This window comes from Talpa occidentalis, unplaced genomic scaffold (genome assembly GCF_014898055.3).
Source record: "Talpa occidentalis isolate TD23 unplaced genomic scaffold, MPIMG_talOcc4v2.1 talOcc4.6, whole genome shotgun sequence".
NCBI classification, from domain to species: domain Eukaryota; kingdom Metazoa; phylum Chordata; class Mammalia; order Eulipotyphla; family Talpidae; genus Talpa; species Talpa occidentalis.
This window is the reverse complement of record NW_023604972.1, coordinates 105,033,040-105,051,953: the sequence shown is the minus strand read 5'-3', so window position 1 is coordinate 105,051,953 and position 18,914 is coordinate 105,033,040. Positions and strand designations below refer to the sequence as shown.

Genomic DNA, 18,914 nt, shown 5'->3' with positions numbered 1-18,914 from the left:
GTTCTTAGATCTTATGACAAGGCTTTAACTTCAAAGACAGAAATAACGAGATAGTTACCCTGTGATTAGATGGTACTGTAGCTTCCATATACTTACATGGTCAGTAGTTACGATTTAATTGCAGAGTTAGTAGTTGTTATTTATGCTCAGAAAAATAAAGTGATACTGCTTTTATAGCTACCAAAAATAAGAAATTTCTAAAAATAGCACATATTTTAAACTGTTTTGACAAGTGGAGTACCTGATCTGGTTTTATCTCGTTTACCACACCCCTTTCTCCTCTTCTCCCTATTATTCCAAATAGGACTAGCATGTTTTTGAAAAGGCTGTTTGGGGGGGAAGGAGAGGAAATATGCCCAATTGGAGGCTAAGGCAGAATAGAGCTATCGGGAAGCTTATCGCCATGTACAAGTTTAGTAAAGAAATAGTGAAAAATATTACAAGATATGGAGCAACATTTGCTCATGTTTTGTGATATCAAATGAGCCCCCAGATATATTTCTAAGCTCTCAGGTTGAGGGAATCAAAGAGTTTGCTATCTCTCCTGATGGGGTGCTGCTCAAAAGGCACAATGGGTGCTCAGATTGTACACTTAAAGTGTTGGGTATAGCTGGAATCTAATCAATTATAGCAACTTATGTTTTCCAATAGTCAAAGAATAAAGAATTGTCTGCTCAAATATAATATTGAGTGGCTTATGTTATAAAGCCAGGCTGCTTATTTCCTGATATACAATCAAACAATAAATAAAAGCTCACATTTGTTTACATTATAGTGGGTCTACAAAAATAACAGATGTTTACTAGCAGAATACTTTTGAAATGACAACAAATAGGGAAACAGATCAGAAAAATTCAATGAATCACATTTAGTTTAATAAAAAACGCTTGCAAACTGATTATACACAGTTTAAAGAGAATTATAAGAACAATGACAAGTTTGGAATGTTTTTAAGTAAACTAGAAAGTTAACAGGTTAGCAAGTCTTAAAAATAAGTATTTTTCACTTTTAGGAGAAGAAATTTGTATACCTAAAGTGATTGCTATTTTCTCATTTAATTCCTAAAAGGTAACAAGTTGTTTTTCTTTACATTTTAAAAATATGAGAGGGGGCTCCCTGGTGGTGTAGGGCTTAGGTCTCAGCATTATCATGCTATCACAGCTGTGTCCTCAGTTAGATCCCCGGCCAGGGACCTAACCCACATGGCATAGCAGACCTCTCCAGTTTCGCCCACTGCTTCCTTCAGCAGTGTATTTCAGTAGATCCACATGTTCTGCTCCTGACTCTGTGTCTGGTGTATCCTCTCACCCCCCCCACAAACCCCCAGTATCTTTGGCCTATACCCCAGTTCTTCTATCAATAAATCAATCAATCAATCTTTTAAAAAAAAATAAAAATCTGAGAAATTCTATTGATCTCTTATTCTAAGCACCTATGCGTTGTCATGCAGAAAGTTAGTGTAAATCATTCCAACTAGTCTTTATATGAGCTGGGTCAGTTTTGCTTTAATTAACATATACAACAGAAAGTAGAGAAAATAAAACTTTAAAATTCCTTTTTTATTTAGGAATTTTTAAAAATCATTTTTAATCACAGAAAACATAAAGATAAGGAAGTATAATTTTGCTACTTTTGCATTATTTTGTAATTTTTAAAAATCAGTTTTGACAAACATCTAGTTGGTGAGTCAGAAGCCAGTGGTTGAAGTCCCCTCCGGCTTGAATGTGACTTTGGTATTTTGATGACCACATTCCACACATGAGAGTAACAATTCTACTCATTTATAAATTCCATTTGAAAGTCAATAGATAATAATTAGAATTTATTATTATAGTGACTACAAAAGATTTAGTAATCAAACAAATTACCAAAAGAATAATATGTAAGGAAAATATTGTTGGGAGTTTCTGCATAAGAAATGATCAGCTTTTGGTATAAAAGAATAACTGATATTTTCAGATGATGCTTGCTAGAAAAATACAAGTATGAGCAATCACTTTTAAGTCAAAGAGGGTTACTTAGAGATGACATGGGAAGTTTTACTAGTTTAAGTTTTGATATAGTAATATAATCAAGATTATGCTTGAAGAATACATTTTACTCTGTTTAAAATAAACTTTTGATCTGGTTTGAAGAAAATGAAGTCAAAGTGAACATCCCTCCCTGAAAGCTTGTTAACTAATTAATGCTTCTAAATCACTTGAGTCTTCCTCTCATTTCTGCCTGTTCCCCTTGGCCTTGGTAGCTGTTGGTACTCCCTCTGTGGTCTTGGGGAAAATGTGGCATGAAAAAGAGAATGAGAAAGGAATGAGAATCTGGCCCCTATGGAAGTATGAAAAACTAAAAATACTAAGAAGTGGTAACATCTGCCTAAGCTTTACAAAATGTTGTAAAATAAGACTATTGTAGTATCTGTTTCTCTTGTTATTAAAGCATTCTCAATGAAATAATGTAATAACTTTCAATGGTTACCCATCCCCCTGGATGCCATGCATGTTGATAAGCTTGTATGTACTTTTCACTTGTCATTTCATTATAACATGAAATCTGAAAGATTTATAAAATAATCTCAATAATGCTAATAATAGTTTTAAAAATATATACATACTTAATTTAAATCATTAAATTTTAATTTTAAAAGAATCAGCTCAGTAACTAGCATGACTTGTTTAACAACTAGAAAGCCAATTGTTTAAATTTTAAATTCCAGGCCAGGAGTAGGTAAATCCAGGATTTTCTAGGTTAAATTCTTCTGGTATGGATTTGCACAAGAATATCTAGTCTCATAATTGAAATGAAACATATGTTCCTATGTCAATAAGGATGTTTTACATCTTGTCAAAAATCTTTCTTGGTCATCTATGTGTCAAACTCTTCAGCTCTTTCCTTTCAGCCTGAACTAATTAGGTTCACAGGAAGTAAACTGACATTTTGGAAGATGTGATTCTATTGTTTAACTGTGTGGTGGTTTTGCCAGGGGGAAAGATGTTCCTTCTCGCTCCAGATGTGGCATTATTTTTTGTGGGCTCTTCATCATGATCTCTGGACTATTCTGCCCCCTAAATTAGCCCAAGATATTGTAGCAGAAGTGCTGGAGAAATCTTTGGGTCTCCTGGCCTCCAGATATGCTCGTGCCCATCCAAGTTATAAGAGAACACCACAGATAAGGTAATTGAAATTGTGAAAACCAGTGCTTTTCAAAAAAAACTTTTCATTAGTTGGTATAAAGGAGAATGTAATTCTGAATCTTACGACATAAGTCTTTTATACTTAACATGTTTCTAACACCTGCAAAAAAATCATATCCAATCTCCCGACACAGTTAAATGGAAATGTGGAAGTTGAATCACTATAACTTCACTCTCATTTCTTTTTAAAATTGTATATAGAGCCCATTTGTTTCTCAAAAGTGATTCAAGATGTATTTCAATCTAAATTATATATATATGTATATATGTGATATAAATGTACACATATGTGTATACTATAACTATAAGTTAATGAATAAGATATAGAGAGAAAATTAAGGTTCTCAAATGGAGAAAAAGGCAGCAGTGCTGTGATTGAGTAGTCAATTTGACATTGAGATTCTAAAAAACTGGGAAATTTTAGTTTCATTTTTTTAAAGATTCTAATAGTATAGTTAATCTTTACTACAGAACTCTTTTGTGTAAATATTTTTATTCTTCATGTCGTGTTAATTCTTTTCACTTTTTATTTCCCCTCCTTCGTGATGTATACTAAAAGCCAGTTCAACAAAATGTGAAATCAAGATGAGGAGCAACGATCACTGAATATAAAAGACTGAGTTATAGTCCAATGCTATTAGAGTTATCAAGGCAACAAATATTACAAAATGTGTTTACATAACAAAAATGGTGCATAGGAAGAGAAGGGTTTGTTTTATGAATATTCTGACTAACATGATTAAAAACTGTCTTTTAGGTATAAAATTTATTTTTTCATATATATTTCAGGAAGAAACTAGACAGCTGAGTCTTTCATTTTTTTTTCCCTCAGTAGTGGGAATCATTTCCTGATCATGTTTTTGTAAAACGTGCTGTATTTGAAGGGCATTTAGGTCCTGCTATAGTGTTTCATAAATATGGTATTTTGCACAGGCTGTTTTGAATTACTGACCAAGCTTTTTTTTTTTTCCAAAAATGAAAAATAGATGGAAAATTCCTTTTGAGAGCAAAGATACCTTCATTCTTTTTCTAATGTAGTATAAATCACTTTTCACAATGAGGTGGCAAGTCTTTATGAAATTGGATTTGCTATTAGTTCATGAAATAGATAGTATTATTAACTAATTAACTTTACTATGGAGACTTCTGGTTTTTATTTTCTGTGTGGTTACAGAAGAATACCATGCAAGCAAGTATTTTTTCTAGTTTTTATCAATAAAAAAATGAATATTTTTTGGATTTGTTAATCCTAAACAACCATTATTGTGGAAAAGAAATTAGACGTGTGTGTAGATGTGTATCTTGAATTTGTAATTGTTTAATTAGCAATTAGAGTAAGTGGATGCAAGGTACAATTAAATTTTTCCTAAAGACTATTATTGATGTTTTAGTATTTTAGTAGCCTCTTACTGTCATATAACAAATCTATATAGAGATCTATATATATCATATTACTAATATATGAATAAATTTATCATGTATATAATAAATTTGAGTCTAAAATATCATTTTAAAACATTCTTAAATTTGTCTGCTTATCACTTCAAAATAGAGATCTTCTATTTTCTCAACACTGAATTTAAAGGGAAAAAAGTAAAGAGGAAATTAACTGAGGTCTAAAAATTTCATCATGTCAAAATAATCATTAAACAGATTTAGGATCCCTATTATTGCAAGAAAGATTCAAAGAAGTGAATTTAAGATTAAGACAAATAATGCAGCAATGTTGCCACACATTTATTTACTATTAGAAATTTTCTGAAACTCTAGGCATCTCCATTTGTGCTTCTGGTGTCCTTTTTTTCCCCTCCCACTTGCTGGGGTAACGTGTTACCTGACCCAATATCTTTCTTTTCTCAGATTGTTCTTGGATAAGAATTGTTCAACTATCAAATATTGACCTATCATATATATGTAGATAATAGCAGATTTTTTTTTCAATCTGACTTCTCTTTGCTGAATGTACATTCAAGGAAAGTCTCTTGAGCTTCCTGAACTGTACTCTAACAATGCAAAACATCCTAATAATGCAAAAATAAACATTTTTTTAAAATACACTCTTAAAAATTTCACTATTATAGATCTTATCATTCCTAAAGATAATTGCATAGTAGGTCATCTACACCTGGAGACTCAAAAGCTCTCTTTGATGCTTTCTATATGTCTTTGATCTCTGAAGCTCTGTTAGCCAGCCAAATATTTCTAATATCATAAATGCCCAGTATAAGAGATACGGCTGCTAGTGTACATACCAAGCAGAAAACCAATTTTGTTTAACATGATTTTCTTTTTCTTTCCAATAGACTTGATGTCACAACAATTTTAATATGCACTGAGAACATGTTATGGTCAATATGTACATCCGTACAGAAACTTTTAAATCCTCATGAGTATATAGATGATAAAATTTTTAAAATTCACACCCATTGTAATAATCTGTTTACAACATTAGTCATTTTGACTTCACCATTAACTGAATTATATCAGTAAGTATCAAATTTTTTTTTACCTATTATGATATATGAAATGTGATTTATTTTCTTACTTCCTATTGAATTGTATGAAATAGCAAGCATAAATTTTTTTGAAGTGCATTTCCGATATTGTGAATTGTTTCATTTTAGAAAACTAATACTAACCAACAGGGGTTTCTTCATTCTCAAAGAATTTTGTCCTAATACCATATTTCTACTGGTCAATCTTACTCAGTTATTCCCCAAAACTAGGTGATTTTGAATTTCACTGTTTAAGTTGTTTAAATGCTCAAATTATGTTAATAGGTTGATTGTTTCCATTATAGTTTGATAATCTATGAAAAAGAAAATCTTACCTAACTTGTGTCAAAATATTATTTTAGCTTTTAATTTTATATAGTGATTTGCTTGAATCAAATATTAATTATTTTTTTTTCTAAATATGCCCAAATCTAGAAGAGACCTGGTGGTTTTACATTGTCAGCTAATCTGTCATAGATTTGCAATGTTAGTATTAAATTTTAGTGTTTGAAGCAGTATGACAAGTAAATAAGAATAAGCAATTAAATTTTGAAAATGTTGAAATAGCTTACTTAGCTAAATAACACTTAAGAAAATTAAACATTCAGAACAAGTTTTCTGGTTTATTTGATTCAAATTTGTAATGTTATATAAGTCTTGTAGTAGATCTTAAAATAAAACACTAATACAATTTTGTTTAAACCCACTCCAAAATAATGACTTTATCTTAAAAGACTGGATAATTGCATATTCTTTGTTTCTTTGGTAGTGAAAATTATACCTATTTCTACTTTTTATGATTTATTTGGTAAAGTATTCCTTTCTTTAAAATTCTGGTAAGGGCAATATATAAATCTTGATTTTTAGTAAATTTTGAGACTTTTGTGTTAGAAATTCCAAGTGTAATAACAACTTTGATTTTAATTTCCCTATAATTTTCACCCACTCTTTGCCTTTCAAAAACACATGCATTGTTTACAGATTGTTTCTTCTGGCAACACTACTTGAGAACTAATTTTAGAAACGAAGAATTCTTTAGAAGGAGAAGAAATAGTGAGATAATTTGCCATAAGTTTGGGATTATATGCATAATGATTCATAATCATAAAAAGCTCAATGTCTAAAGCCCATAATAAATCCAAGTAAACTAAACTGATTTACCATAGATGAAAAAAAACTGCTATGCTCTTAGTTCAATGGGTCATTTCATCTAAGAAGAAGGCCCTGTGAAAATCAGGAACAAAGTTGACAAATTTCATGGATTGGTCATGGTGAGCAATATTGGATTTCATGGTCTGTCAAAGATGAATAGAAAAATTTTAACCTCCCAATGCATTTGTAAAACAAATAAATTATTATCAAAGATCGCATATTTTAATAATAATAATGTAACATACATTCATTATTATTAACCTATGACCTTTTGATACATTTTTGAAACAACTATATAAGAACTCAAACCTTTGTGATTTGTGCACTGTAAACTCATTCAACACATTTAAATTGCTAATTTCAACAAGGATTACAGAAAATTTTACACCAAACGCTGCTTCTGGTTTTACTTAATATAAAACATAGATAGCTCTAGTGCTTTGAAGCATGAACAAAAATCTAGTTTATCATAAACTGCAAAATTTCTTATTAACAGATATGAAAGATTCCCAATTCATAAAAATTTTCAAGAATTTTATTCTTTCATATTGATTTTATTTTTTTGACTTTCTAGGATATAAATCTAATCTTTGATATTTTTTATTTTGCTTTATTTGGGGTTAAATTGCCTTGTATTGATGAAGGAAATCTACCTGTCAGTGTGTTTCTCACCAATTAGGAAAAAGTGTATATTGGCTTATTTTCTTTTTTATTCTCAGATGTGATTGTTAGCTTCTTTTCGCAGTCAGTTGTCAAATTATTAGTATTTTAGGAAAAATTGTATCTCTATCCCACTTATAAAAATTAAACTCTATGCTTTGAGGAATTTTTGAAAAGTAACAATCAGATGTTGATAGTACTGAATTTTTTATAAACTATACCTGACATTTGTCACTCTATGTGACATGCCTTTTTACAAGATGACTGCCTTTATTCCAAGTAGTTCTGACAGATAAACTCTTTTCCCTTCTGAGCTTAGCATAGGACCACTAAATCCCACTGCAGGAATACATGATTTTAAAATCTTTTCAGGAAGAATGAAACCTGTTTGCAAAAGTGTGTTCTTTCTAAACTCTCCTTTGTAATTTTTGTTAGACTGTTATAAAAACAGTACTTTAAGTTTGTCCTCCAGGGAAAGAGACTGCTGACATAAAATATTTATCATGTATTTTCCAATATGCTTATTGCTTATAATTCTTTTGTAAATGCAGTTAAACTGCATAATTCAGAAACACACTCAATACACATCTTCTCACATGCCAGACAATGGTTTCATACGTTGCATTTTGTTTACATAGAATGTTGGTTTTAGTTTGTACATAGCAAATTAAAGATTAACTTTTAGACTTTTGAGGAACTGCAATTTGTTTCAATTCAACAAATATAGTTACCTCTCTATTCTTAAGATTAATCACAGGAGATATAGCAGTGAGCGAGATGAAATATCTGCCCTGAAATAATTTAGCAATATATGATAAAAATGTTCTGATGCAGCAAAAAAATCCCTAAAACTGAAAACTTTTTGAAAGGTGATGGTCACCAATGTTAATAACATGGAAAAATGAATTTCAGTACAAGTGCCTGTAACCAAAAATGGGTCATCAGAAATACGCCAAACGTTGATCACCAAGCCAAGGAACAGTGACTTATATTTGGGGTTCACTTGATGTCACTCATAAGGTTTTTGAATCACAAAATTCCAAGAAATTTCAATGCAATATCTGTATTTAACTTTCAAATTAATGTTTAGTCCTTTGAGGTTACTGTCATAGACTGTTTTAGTTGTTTTTTTATTTTTTGTAACTATTTCACTGTCCCTAACAAACAAGAACCTTTGGATTGATGCTTTATTTTTCATACCTCAAGAATGTTTGGCACACTTTGGAAAACAGCTAGATCCTCAAAATGTTAAGTATGGAATATGCTTGTATGTAAAATGTTGAATATATAATCAAACGATTCCACAATTTTACTCTTAGGTATATATATATATATATATATATACCCTAAGAAATGAAAATATATGCCTGCAAAAGACTTGTACACAAGTATCCATAGCAACATTTTTCATAATAGCACAAGGTGGAAAGAACTCAAATGTCCATAAACTGATGAATGGATGAATGGAAACAAAATGTGGCATATACCAATAGTGAAATCTTATTCAGCAATAAAAAGGAATACTGATAGATGCAACAATAGGGATGATCTGCAAAACATTATGCTAAGTGAAAAAAAAAGTCACACATAAGAGAACACATTTAATTCCATTTATTAGCAATGCCAAGAATAGAAAATCCATAGAGAAAGTAGGTTAGTGGGTGTAGGACTGAAAAGGAGGGAAGAATGTGTATTACCTGCTCATGGGTAAGTGTTTCTTTTGAGGCTTATAAAAATGTTCTTAAACTAGATAGTAGTGAAAGTTATAGAAGTCTGTGAACATAGTAGAAACCATTTAATGGCACACATAAAATAGGTAAATTTGTGATATGTGAATTATATGTGAATATATACGTCAATAAATTTGTTAAAAATTAAGTACAGAGTGAATGGAAATAAAAATATTTAAAATGTAAGGCAACAAAATATCTGGAAGAACACAGTGATCTGGAAAGTGAAGTTTCTTGTCTTAGCCATTTTTTTTAATGCGAAATAGCTGTATTTGTTCTCTTCCCTCTAAACATAAATTTAAAGGGGAAATCTCTACTTAAACAAAAAAATTAAAATCAAATACCTTTACATGTATTCCTAGTAAGGTAAACCATAGATAGAAAATCTACTCATTGGGCCTCCCCGGTGGCGCAGCAGTTGAGCGCTGGGTTGCGAAGCTGCGCGCGGCCTCTGCGGCGCCGGTTCGATCCCCGGCTGCTCCCCGGCCACCAGAGGAGGGTCCCACATGGCGCGCAGACCTCTCCTGCCGCCCGCTGCTCCCCTCAGCAGTGTACTTCGGTCCTTCTGCCTGCTCTGCTCCCCGCTCTGGCTCTGGTGAATTCTCTCGCCCTCCCGCGCTTCTGACTGTACCCAGTGCATGTATAAACAAAACAAACAAACAAACCAGCAAACAAAATAAATAAAGCATGCCTCTATAAAAAATAAAAAAAAAAATAAAAAAAAAAAAAAAAAAAAAAAAAAGAAAATCTACTCATTAACTTTACAGAATTTCTGTGCCCTGATCTGTGGCTAGCTTAGATCCTGCTCTTTATGCTTGGGCTGAGCCTTGTTCTATCTCTCCACCATATCTCCTGTTCTCCATCTGCCCCGTGGCTGTGTGCCAACCAAGATTGCGCTTCCCCGATGACCCCAAATTCATCCTCCTTTTCACTAGGCAGAAATTCTCTCCAACCTGCCCCACCATGTGTTTACTATATACCTACTGTGGGCCAAGCATCGTGTCAATCATTTTCTAATTTCATCATTTTCTAACTTCAAAGAGTTATTTACATCATGGGAAACACAGGCCAGAGGGCAGGAGAAATTTGGGGGAACTAATATCACTCTAAGTGTCTTTGATTTCTCTCACTCAATGGCATTTAGGTGCCTACTTATCTAAATATCATTGAGTCAGAGATCAAATGGTTTATTGATGGTTTATTTAACAATGGTTTATTGAATGCAAAGCAATGATTTAGAATTATGTTTAAAATGGTGAAGTGGATTGAATTTGGTTATCTCTACACATTTATATGATTAGTGGTCTGTGATTTTAGCACCAACAGAAAGGCTTACATCCTCTTGATTATCTCGAGTGTTCTAGTGTTGACTCAACAGTTCAATTTCAAATTCATTATTGCTTCCGAAACAGTCTTTTCTTCCAATAGCTCAGGCATTATGGAGAATATAGATGACCCAAGACATCTGACCTGAACCCTTTGTCCTGTGGAACTTACATCCTCAGGCTGCCTCCATTCCATTGTAAAGATTTATTCCATGAACATCATATATAGAGACACAGTTCACCCAGGTGGGCAGGCCAAAACAGGGCGGTACAAAGGAAGACTAAAACCTAGCTGACTCTTTTTGACTCTTTAAACTTACCAGTTCTCATTTTCTTATGCACATTTGGATTCATTTCCTTCTAGCAGTTGGTGATAAGAGCCCCGGCAGTCATTCAGTTTTGTTAATGAAAAAAGGAGGGCAACATAACTGTGGATCAGAGAACCAAATGAGACTGAATTTGAGGTAAAATGTCCAACTAGGATGATGTGATCAGCCCAGAGACAGTGTGATGTTACAGAGAAGGGATATGAGTTAGTTGATGTTGGAATAAAGGCAAAGGTGAGAAATTTCCCCAACTTCATTTTTCCTCTTAAGCAAAGCCACCTTCATAGTCTGCTAACTTGGGAATGTGAAGAGATGTATCCAGCTTCAACTTATTAAGAATTACTTATTTTTAAATGAGTATTTAAATTGGCTATGTCAAAATTCTTTTTATGTCTGTGGAAACATAACTCTGTGGCTAGCACAATGCATTTTACTCTCCACTATGAATTATTTAGAGCATCCTTTCTTTTAGCTGTAAACATCATTAGAGCTTATCTAATAGCTAGCTCATCATTTCATTCCCCTATTGAGGCTTGTGGGCCAATTTTCGCCCTGTTATACTCTCCAGAATAATGAAACTAATTTGGGATCTTGCTGTGGAATTAAATGCTCATACAGATCCCACCCCCTCTGAGACCATAAACATCTGCCATAACATTTCTTATAGCCAAATAACCTTACTATTACCAGTACAGCTGAGAAACCGCCAGTGGAGTAGTGTTGAGGTACTGGCAGAATTCTTCGGGGAAGCATTGTGTTGCCAGTAGTACATAGTCTGAGAACTACGTAGCACTTCAAAAAGCTCTCCATTGTTATTAGACCCTACATCTCCTCCCCCACAAAATCTTGAGGCTAAAACAGTAACTAGGCAACCATTTAGATTGTTAAAGATTCCTTGTCAGTTTTGAGATGGCTGAAGACTTTTTTTTTTTTAAGATTTATTTATTCATGCATACAAGAACCAGGGTATAGGCCAGATATGCAGGAGGGTGAGATGATTCACCAGAGACAGAGAGGGGACCAGAACAGGCAGACTGACTGAAATACACTGCTGAGGGGAGCAGCGGGCGGGACAGGAGAGGTCTCCTGCGCCATGTGGGTATCTCCCCAGCCAGCCAGGATCGAACCTGCGCTGCAGAGGCTATGGACAGCTTTACAGCGCTGTGCTCAACTTCCTGCAGAGATTTTTTCAAGAAGTGTTTGCCTCTGTTATCATGCTGATACCTTACATATTTCAGGTCCTTATGTACCAGGTAGTTTGCTAAACTCTTTATAGGTGTTGTCTCAATCACTTTATAGGTGTTGCAAACCAATCACTTTGAAGTGATCATCATCATCCCCATTTTACATGTGAGAAAACTGAAGCTAAATACTTTGCCAAACACCACACATCTCATGAAAACCACACTCGAGATACAAACACAGGCTGTCTGGCTCCTAGAGCTCTTTCACATGCTTGTGCACTGCCTCTATGTGATCTCTGTGGCCTTAACTTTGGGGTATGGAGCATACAACAAAAAGTAAATGAAAATGTAGAAGGATTGAAGTAAACGTAAGTGCTAAGAAGCAAAGCAAAATAAGAACATAGACCAGATGAGGTGACGAGAAAGTACATATTTTAGTCAAGACGGTCAGAGAAGACTATTAGAGAAGGATTTGAGGTAGACCAATTTATGGGTTGAACATGAAAGCTTAAAAAGACAGAGAGAATATTTGACTCCAGAGAGGGCTTTCATTCTTAGAAAAATAAGTAGCCTCCAGATAACTGGACAAATGGGGATTTATGCCAAAAGGCCAAAAGAGGCAAGTGGAGAATTAAGTAGGGCTATGATACCACTGCCTACCGTCCATCTTGCTCTCATTTCAAGACCCCATCTCTTCTCTCATCTTCTGCTTCCAACTTGGGTAGTCATTTCTTTGAGACTGTCCTTCTTTGCAACCTCTTTGCTGCATCGCTGTCACATTATATCAGCACCCTTCTCTTTCTAACTCCCTTGCTATTGCATCTTTCTCCCCTGCACCTTCATTTTTTTTTTCCCCCTCTCTATCCAGACTCTGGAACACTTTTGGGAAAAATCATTGTGCTGGCCATTTGAAACTTCTGATAACTCCACTCTGTCCAATCTCTGGGAAACTTCTTTCATCCTCCTCCACTCTGATCAAACCCTCAAACCCTCTATTTGTTAGCAAATGCCTTTGCATCTATATTTCTCTGAGAAAACCAGACCATCATGATTGCACTTTAATATCTCATCTCCATTCTTAACAATTATCTTGATCGCTATTCACTTCTACAACCTTTGATTGGTAATCAACATGTCTCTTTTCTCAACCAGAGAAAGTCTATTCAACTCAGTTCTTTTTTTTTTTTTTTTTTTATTTTATTTTATTTATTTATTTATTTATTTATTTTTATTTTTTTTTTTTTTATAAATTTTATTGTTATATTCCCCATACAATTGCAGCCCCCCATTCTGACCCCAATCCCTCCCCTCCCGCCCCCGCCCCCCTAAAAGTGTCTCTGGTTCATAGTTTTTTGTTGATTTTGATTTTCACTTTCTTATAGTTATTTATTTTCCTGGTCCATTATTTAAGTTTTCTAGATTCCTGCTATGAGTGAGACCATCCGGTATTTTTCTTTTTCTTTTTGGCTTATTTCGCTGAGCATGATCCCTTCCAGCGCCATCCATGTTGCAGCAAATTGCATGTGTTTATCTTTTTTGAATGCTGAGTAATATTCCATGGTATATATGTACCACATCTTCTTGATCCAGTCATCTATTTTTGGGCATTTGGGTTGTTTCCAAAGCTTAGCTATTGTAAACAGTGCTGCTATAAACATAGGGGTGCAGGTGTTCTTTGGAATTGATGTTTCTGTGTCCTTTGGGTAAATACCTAGGAGTGGAATTGCTGGGTCATATGGAAGCTCTATGTTTAGTAGGTCCAGAAATCTCCACACAGCTTTCCACAGTGGTTGGACCAGTTTGCACTCCCACCAACAGTGCAGAAGAGTTCCTTTTTCTCCACACCCTCGCCAACATTTGTTGTTGCTAGTTTTTTTAATATGTGCCATTCTCACTGGTGTAAGATGGTATCTCATGGTAGTTTTGATTTGCATTTCCCTGATGACAAGTGATGTTGAACATTTTTTCATATGCCTGTTGGCCATTTGCATTTCCTCTTCAGAGAAGTTTCTTTTAAGCTCTTCTGCCCATTTTTTGACTGGATTATTTTCTTTGTTGTTGTTGAGTCTCATCAGCTCTTTGCAGATTTTTGTGATCAGTCCTTTATCATTAGTGTTGGGTGCAAAAATGTTCTCCCAGTTGGTGGGGTTTCTCTTTGTTTTTGTTATTGTCTCTTTTGCTGTGCAAAAGCTCTTTAATTTGATATAGTCCCAGCTGTTTATCTTTGCCTTCACTATCACTGCTTTGGGTGATGTGTCTGTAAAGATGTCTTTGATGTGCAAATCACGTAGTGTTTCGCCTATATTTCCTTCTATATATTTTATGGTTTCAGGTCTTATGTCTAGTTCTTTAATCCATTTTGAGTTGATTTTTGTGTATGGTGTGAGGTGGTGGTCAAGCTTCATTCTTTTGCATGTAGCGACCCAGTTTTCCCAGCACCATTTATTGAACAAACTTTCTTTGCTCCAATGCATAGTCTTTGCTCCTTTGTCAAAGATTAGTTGACCATAAATCTGTGGGTTTATTTCTGGATTTTCTATTCGATTCCATTGGTCTGTATGTCTGTTCTTGTTCCAATACCATGCAGTTTTGATGATTATGGCTTTGTAGTATAGTTTGAAGTCTGGGAGTGTGATGCCTCCATTCCCTTCTTTTTTTTTCAGGAGAGCTTTGGCTATTCGGGGTTTTTTGTGATTCCATATGAATTTCATCAATAATTGTTCTATTTCTTTGAAGAATGACATTGAAATTTTGATTGGAATAGCATTGAATCTGTATATTGCTTTTGGAAGGATGGCCATTTTAATAATGTTTATTCTTCCAATCCATGAGCAGGGGATGTCTCTCCATTTCTTTGTGTCTTCTTCTATTTCTTTTAACAGTGTTTTATAGTTTTCTTTGTATAGGTCCTTTACCTCTTTTGTTAGATTTATTCCCAAATATTTGATTTTTTTTGTTTCAATAACAAAAGGGATGGTCTTTTTGATTTCTTCTTCTTCAGATTTATTGTTTGTGTATAGGAAGGCTACTGACTTTTGCGTGTTGATTTTGTATCCTGCCACTTTACTGAACTGATTGATGAGTTGAATTAGCTTTTCTGTGGAGTTTTTGGGGTTCTCTATGTATAATATCATATCGTCTGCAAATAGTGATAGTTTGACTTCTTCTTTTCCTATTTGGATTCCTTCTATGTCTTTCTCTTGTCTTATTGCTCTGGCTAGGACTTCCAGTATTATATTGAAAAGCAATGGTGAGAGTGGACATCCTTGTCTTGTTCCAGATCTTAATGGAATTGCTTTCAGCTTTTCACCATTGAGAATGATACTGGCTGTTGGCTTGTCATAGATGGCCTTTATGATGTTGAGGTATGTTCCTTGTATCCCAAGAACTTCAAGGGCTTTTATCATGAATGGGTGTTGCACTTTGTCGAAAGCTTTCTCAGCATCTATTGATATTATCATATGGTTTTTATATTTCTTTTTGTTGATGTGTTGGATAACGTTGATTGATTTTCGGATGTTAAACCATCCTTGTGCCCCTGGAATGAATCCAACTTGGTCGTGGTGAATTATCTTATGGATACATTGTTGGATTCTGATAGCTAAAATTTTATTGAGGATTTTTGCATCAGTGTTCATTAGGGAGATTGGCCTGTAGTTTTCCTTTTTTGTGTTGTCCTTGTTCGGTTTTGGTATTAGTGTAATGTTGGCTTCATAGAACGTGTTTGGTATTGTCCCTTCCTTCTCAATTTTTTGGAAGAGTTTGTGAAGGATAGGCACTAATTCGTCTCTGAATGTTTGGTAGAATTCATTTGTAAATCCATCAGGTCCTGGGCTTTTGTTTTTGGGGAGGTTTTTGATTACCATTTCAATTTCGCTAATTGTAATTGGTCTGTTTAGGTGTTCTATTTCTTCTTTATCTAGCTTTGGGTGATTGTAGAGTTGTAGGAATTTGTCCATCTCCTCTAGATTGTTAAACTTGTTTCCATATAACTGTTCATAGTAGTTACTGATTATTCTTTTGATTTCTGCTGTGTCCGTTGTGATTTCTCCTCTTTCATTGATGATCCTGTTTATTTGTGCTTTCTCCCTTTTTTCCTTTGTGAGCCTGGCTAGGGGTTTGTCTATTTTATTGATTTTTTCAAAGAACCAGCTCTTGGTTTCATTGATCTTTTGGATTGTTTTTGTAGTTTCAATTTCATTTATTTCTGCTTTGGTTTTTATTATTTCTTTTCTTCTACTGGTTTTGGGGTTTTCTTGTTGTTCTTTTTCTAGATCTTTGAGCTTCGAGATTAGGTTGTTTCTTTGCGTTCTTTCTTGTTTCTTGATGTGAGCTTCTATTGCTATATATTTTCCTCTTATTACTGCTTTTGCTGCATCCCATACATTTAGGATATTGGTGTCCTCCTTGTCGTTCAATTCAAAAAATTTTTTAATTTCTTCTTTGATCTCCTCATTAGTCCAATGGTCTTCCAGTAGTGTGGTTTTTAATCTCCATGAGGTAGGAAAGTTCCTTGCCTTCTTTTTATGGTTTATTTCTAGTTTGATGCCTTCATGGTCAGAAAAGATGGTTGATATGATTTCAATCTTGGTGTATCTGTTGATGTTTGTCTTGTGCCCCAGTATGTGATCGATCCTGGAGAATGATCCGTGTGCGCTTGAGAAAAATGTGTACTCCGTTTTTTTGGGGTTTAGTGTTCTATAGATGTCTGTTAAGCCCAATTGCTCTAGGTCTTTATTTAGAGCTTTGGTTTCTTTACTTATTTTTTGTCTTGTTGATCTATCCATTGTTGATAGTGGTGTGTTGAAGTCTCCCACTACGTATGTGTTTTCTCTGATGTCTGTTTTCAGAGAGGACAACAGTTGTCTGATATATTTTGGTGCTCCTTCGTTTGGTGAGTATATGTTAATGAGTGTTATTTCTTCTTGAAGTATTGTCCCCTTGATCATAATGTAGTGACCATTGGGGTCTCTTTTTATCTTTTTGAGTTTGAAATCTGTTTTATCTGATATAAGTATAGCTGTTCCTGCTTTCTTTTTTGGTCCATTTGCTTGTAGGATTGTTTTCCATCCTTTAACTTTGAGCCTATTTTTATCTTTTGTAGCTAAATGTGTTTCCTGGAGACAGCAAAAGGTTGGGTTTTGTTTCTTAATCCAGGCTGCAACTCTGTGTCTTTTTATTGAAGAGTTTAGTCCATTTACATTTAGAGTTAATATTGATATGTTAACATCTGTATTTGCCATTGTGTTTGTCTTTCCTTTGATTTTATTTATTTATTCTTTTAATAACTTTTTTTTTTTTTGGCCTTCTTTCATTGTTATTCGTCCCTCTGGGGTTCTGGCTTTAGGACTCCTTGTAGTATTTTTTGGAGTGGGGGTTTAGTTGCAATGAAATTCCGGAGTTTCTGTTTGTCTGGGAAGGTCCATATTCTTTCTTCAAAGAGGAAGGAGAGCTTTGCGGGATAGAGTATTCTTGGTTGGCATCTGTTTTCTTGGAGTCTGTTGACTATGTCCCTCCACTCTCTCCTTGCCCGTAGTGTTTCTTCGGAGAAGTCTGATGTCAGCCTGATTGGTTTTCCTTTGAATGTTATCTGTTTCTTCCCTCTTGCCAGCTTCATTATTTTTTCCTTGTCCTGGATTCTTGGGAGCTTTACTATTATGTGTCTTGCTGTATTTTTCCTTTCGTCGTGGAAGTTTGGTGTTCTTCTTGCTTCTTGTATATCAATTTTCAGCTCCTTCTTCACATTTGGGAAGTTCTCTTCAATTATCTCTTTGAATATTTTCTCTGTTCCTACATCTCTCTCCTCTCCTTCTGGTATTCCTATAACTCTTATATTTCCTTTCCTCATGGAGTCAGATAGTTCCCGAAGTCTTTCTTCGTTCTTTTTCCTTCGTACTTCTCTTTCCTTCTCTGTTTTGGTTCTTTTTATTTCTGTGTCTTCAAGATTACTTATTCGTTCTTCCATTTCATCTATTCTGCTTTCATTGCTTTTCCCAGAATTCTTTAGTTCTTCCATTAATTCTTTGATCTACTGCATTTCTTTTACTTCCCTCTTTAGGGACTCAATTTCTTTCTTCTGACCATTGTTTTCCCTCTCTAGGGACTCAATTGCATTCTTCTGATCGTTGATTATTTTTCCCTTATCTTTGTTTTCCTTTATGACTTCTGTCAGTTTTTTAATCACGGCAATTTTAAATTCTCTTTCTGGAAGGCTCAGAAATTCTTCCAAGTTATTGTCGTTGCAATCTGGGGGCTGGCTTTCTTTTTGTGGTGTGCTTTTTCTCTGGAGAGTTGCTAGGTTGCGTGTGGTTCTTCTCCTCCCTACTGTCTGTTTTCTAATTTGCCGTATGTGTTGGGACACTGTGTTGTTGGGACTGGCCGGCATCTTGGGTGGGCTTCTCTGTTCCCCTCTGGTTCTTCCAGGAGTCATCTGTCAGTTTCAAGCAGCCTTTACTGGAGAAAGGTCCCTGTTCTAAAATGCCGATGTGGGGACACACTCCCCTGTGCACCTGGTCTGCCCTGGCGGTGGGTTCCTGCTCCCCTCTGGGCCTGGACTGCAGGCCAGAGGGGGTCTGGCGTGGGCGAACTTCCCCCGCTCACCTCTGGCTCCTGAGGAAGCCTTCTGCAGGTAGTCTTTACTGAAGAAATGTCCCTGTTCTAAAATGGTGATGTGGGACACACTCCCTGCGCTTCTGGTCTCAGGCACACTATTCTGCGCGCCTGGTCTGCCCCGGCTGTGGGTGCTCGCTCTCCCTGTGGGCTCAGACTACTTGTTCAGAAGGGGCCCGGTGTGGGCTAACTCCCCAGCTGGCCACTAGCTCCTTCAGTAGCCTGTGCTGGGGTCAAGTCGCTAG

General features: G+C 35.0%; 1 protein-coding gene across 13 annotated transcripts in view; it reads left to right on the top strand.

Annotated features, from left to right (window-relative positions):
* Positions 1-18,914, top strand: part of KIAA0825 (KIAA0825 ortholog) — a 388,655-nt gene that overhangs the window by 122,804 nt on the left and 246,937 nt on the right. For all 13 annotated transcript variants that reach the window (XM_054688516.1, XM_054688522.1, XM_054688514.1 and 10 more), the window contains 2 exons: positions 2,978-3,168; positions 5,492-5,674. In XM_054688516.1, the coding sequence (XP_054544491.1) occupies positions 2,978-3,168; positions 5,492-5,674 (374 nt within the window). The remainder of the gene's footprint in view (positions 1-2,977; positions 3,169-5,491; positions 5,675-18,914) is intronic.